The sequence below is a fragment of the Eucalyptus grandis genome, chromosome 3 (genome assembly GCF_016545825.1).
Source record: "Eucalyptus grandis isolate ANBG69807.140 chromosome 3, ASM1654582v1, whole genome shotgun sequence".
Classification (NCBI taxonomy): domain Eukaryota; kingdom Viridiplantae; phylum Streptophyta; class Magnoliopsida; order Myrtales; family Myrtaceae; genus Eucalyptus; species Eucalyptus grandis.
In genome coordinates this window covers 48,907,166-48,909,769 of record NC_052614.1, presented here as the reverse complement: position 1 = coordinate 48,909,769, position 2,604 = coordinate 48,907,166, and the positions used below count along the sequence as shown (strand labels likewise).

General features: G+C 46.0%; 1 protein-coding gene across 1 annotated transcript; it reads left to right on the top strand.

Annotated features, from left to right (window-relative positions):
* The first annotated feature begins 1,178 nt into the window (after positions 1–1,178).
* Positions 1,179–2,006, top strand: LOC120291910. Its single transcript, XM_039309715.1, has 2 exons — positions 1,179–1,245; positions 1,351–2,006. The coding sequence occupies exons 1-2, from the start codon at positions 1,179–1,181 to the stop codon at positions 2,004–2,006; spliced, it is 723 nt and encodes a 240-aa protein (XP_039165649.1).
* Positions 2,007–2,604: the final 598 nt, after the last annotated feature.

Below are 2,604 nucleotides of genomic sequence, written 5' to 3'. Positions count from 1 at the left end.
AGAGGGTCGGGTGGGACCGTAAAGTTACTGGATCTTGAGAGGGTTGGGTGGGACCGTAAAGCTACTAAATCTAAGGAATTGCTTGGTGTGGGATGAATGATCTAGAAATAGTCCGACTGATATGAAATCGACTAAATCGATTTGATCGATACTTCGATTGATGATGTGATTGTTTGAGTACCTATTAAATTGTACTAATATGCAGATGGAATCTGATATTAAAATCGACTAAATCAATTTGATCGATACTTCAATCGGTGATGTGATTGTTTGAGTACTTATTGAATTGTACTAATATGCAGATGGAATCTGAGGCCAAGGTAAGTCCTCTGACTCGTGCTGTGCTTTGGCAACTGAGTAGTGTATTGACTTACTAATCGAGTCTTAAGGGGTAGAACTTGCTGAGACGTGGTCTAATTGGTTATTGAATAACCATTTCAGGACCCTGAGGAGAAGTTGAGGAGGAGGAGCCTAAAGGGGAGAAAGACTTTTGAAGAAGTAGATGATCCTGAGAGGGATCTTGGGTATAACCCAGATGTGGATTGAGATCCTATCCCTTTTGTAAACCTTGTCTTAGTGTAGATAGGTGTGAGACAAGTATGCTGTAATAGTATTGTAAATATACTATGAGTTGCGTTGTTAACAAAAGTGTGGTTGTGAATTTCAATATTAAAAAAAATATGGCCTGCCTTTTTGTCCCATTGTTTTTATTGTTTGGGATTTATAACTCCTTCAACATGCGTAATAAAGAGAAAGGGTCGGCGATACTTAGTCTTGGAATATCGCACTATGAAATCGACCAAGTAACAAGGATGGGCGCATCCTCGAGGATCGGGGCGTGACATCCACCTTTTGTGGTATTAGAGCGGAAGTTCAAGATTGGAGTGATAAGGAGCGTTGACCATGGGATAGTTGGTAGGAAAGGCCTTTAAATTCATGCTGGTGCATATCTGGGTTAGCTGAGTGCTAAAATTGTTTGTTGTTTGAATCGCTCTGTTTCTAATTCGGTGTTGAATTGGAAGCATGTGTTAGTTGTTTAAAGTGACACTATGAGCGATCAGTAGCCGAGGACTCCTCCAAAGAGGGCTAGTAGGGTTGTGACTCGGGGAAGAGCGCCGACTAGAGTCGGTACTCGAGGAGGCCGTGGTCAAGCGCTAGCACATGCTAGCACGAGTGGAATGATTCCACTTGTTGTAGATGCTAGAGTAGCACCACCTCCTGTTGGTGCTGGGGTAACAGTTCCGGGTGAGCAAGGAATTGTCGGAATCAACCAAGCTCTAGATGCTATGCGGGAGATGATGGGGCAATAGGCTTGAGATCAAACTACCGCCTTTATTGCCGCTGTTGAAGTCGCCGCCACTGCTGTTGCCAATGCTGCCATTGCTGCCGCAGCTGCCGCCATACTTGCTGCCGCACCCACAGTTGCACCTGCCGTCGCCCCTGCTGATATACTACCAGGAGTTGTGGTCGCTGGGAGGCCGGTTCACCAGTTAGTGGATCAGTTCTTAAAGATGAATCCGCCAAAATTCACGGGTACTGGAGACTCTGAGGCCGCGTCTCTGTGGGTACATGATTTGGAAAAGGCGTTTGCACTTCTGATGTGCAATGAGGAGGAAAAGGTGTTACTAGTTATGTACCAACTTCAAGGTAACGCCAATATATGGTGGAGATCCGCCAAGGATATAGTATTCCCGGAAGGTGTGGTCCAAGTGTGGGACGCCTTCCTTACCGCCTTTAATGATCAGTATTTTTCGAGTACTACTCGGGAACAAAAGATAGATGAGTTCTACCGTCTCTGCCAAGGGAGTATGACAGTTGACCAATATGGGGTCAAGTTCGCAGGATTGTCACAGTATGCTCTTAAATTGATAGAAGACCCTGAAGAGAAAGCTCGGAAGTTCAAAAGCGGTCTTCGTACTGAATTGAAACAACGTCTGCTACCATGGGACTTGAAAGATTACAGAGGTTTATCGTTGAGCCCAGATGATAGAACGAGGATTGAATGAACAAGCTGCCTCGTCGGGGTCAAGATTTGGTGTTTACCGGGAAGCGATCAAGCAAGGGAAGAGGCCGATGTCAGGGAATAGATTCCATGGTCCACCTAGCAAGAAGGGTGGATTTGGTCGGCCGATGGCTGATAGAATGGGACCGTGTCGCCTTTGTGGGAGACGACATGGGTCAGCACCATGTCCAACTAGGATGGGTGCGTGTTACGAATGTGGCCAACAGGGCCACATAGCTAGGCATTGTCCAAAGAAGCCAAGGGGACAACCGCAGCTACCACCACCACCGCCACGAGGACAGATTGGAGGGTATGCCCCTCCGAACGTGCCGCATGGAGGACAGTAGAGACCTCTAGCTCAAGGCATGATTTATGCAATCACACAAGGTCAGGCGGAAGCTACGGTTAACGTGATAATAAGTATGGTTTCGCTCAACGAACAACCTGCTTATGCTTTGTTTGATCTAGGAGCAACCCACTCATTTATTGCCGAGCAATATGTTAAGTTGATAAGAGTTAGTCCTATATTATTGGAGTTGGCAATGTGCATATCTACACCCTTGAAAGATAAAGTTATTACTGCTTTGGGTTGTTCGGGGTGC

Bases quoted from the DNA above. Each gene is read 5' to 3' on its own strand.
- LOC120291910 (XM_039309715.1), top strand. From the start codon at position 1,179: ATGATTCCACTTGTTGTAGATGCTAGAGTAGCACCACCTCCTGTTGGT. The intron at 1,246-1,350 runs GTGAGCAAGGAA...CCGCTGTTGAAG, and splicing joins TGCTGGGGTAACAGTTCCGG to TCGCCGCCACTGCTGTTGCC.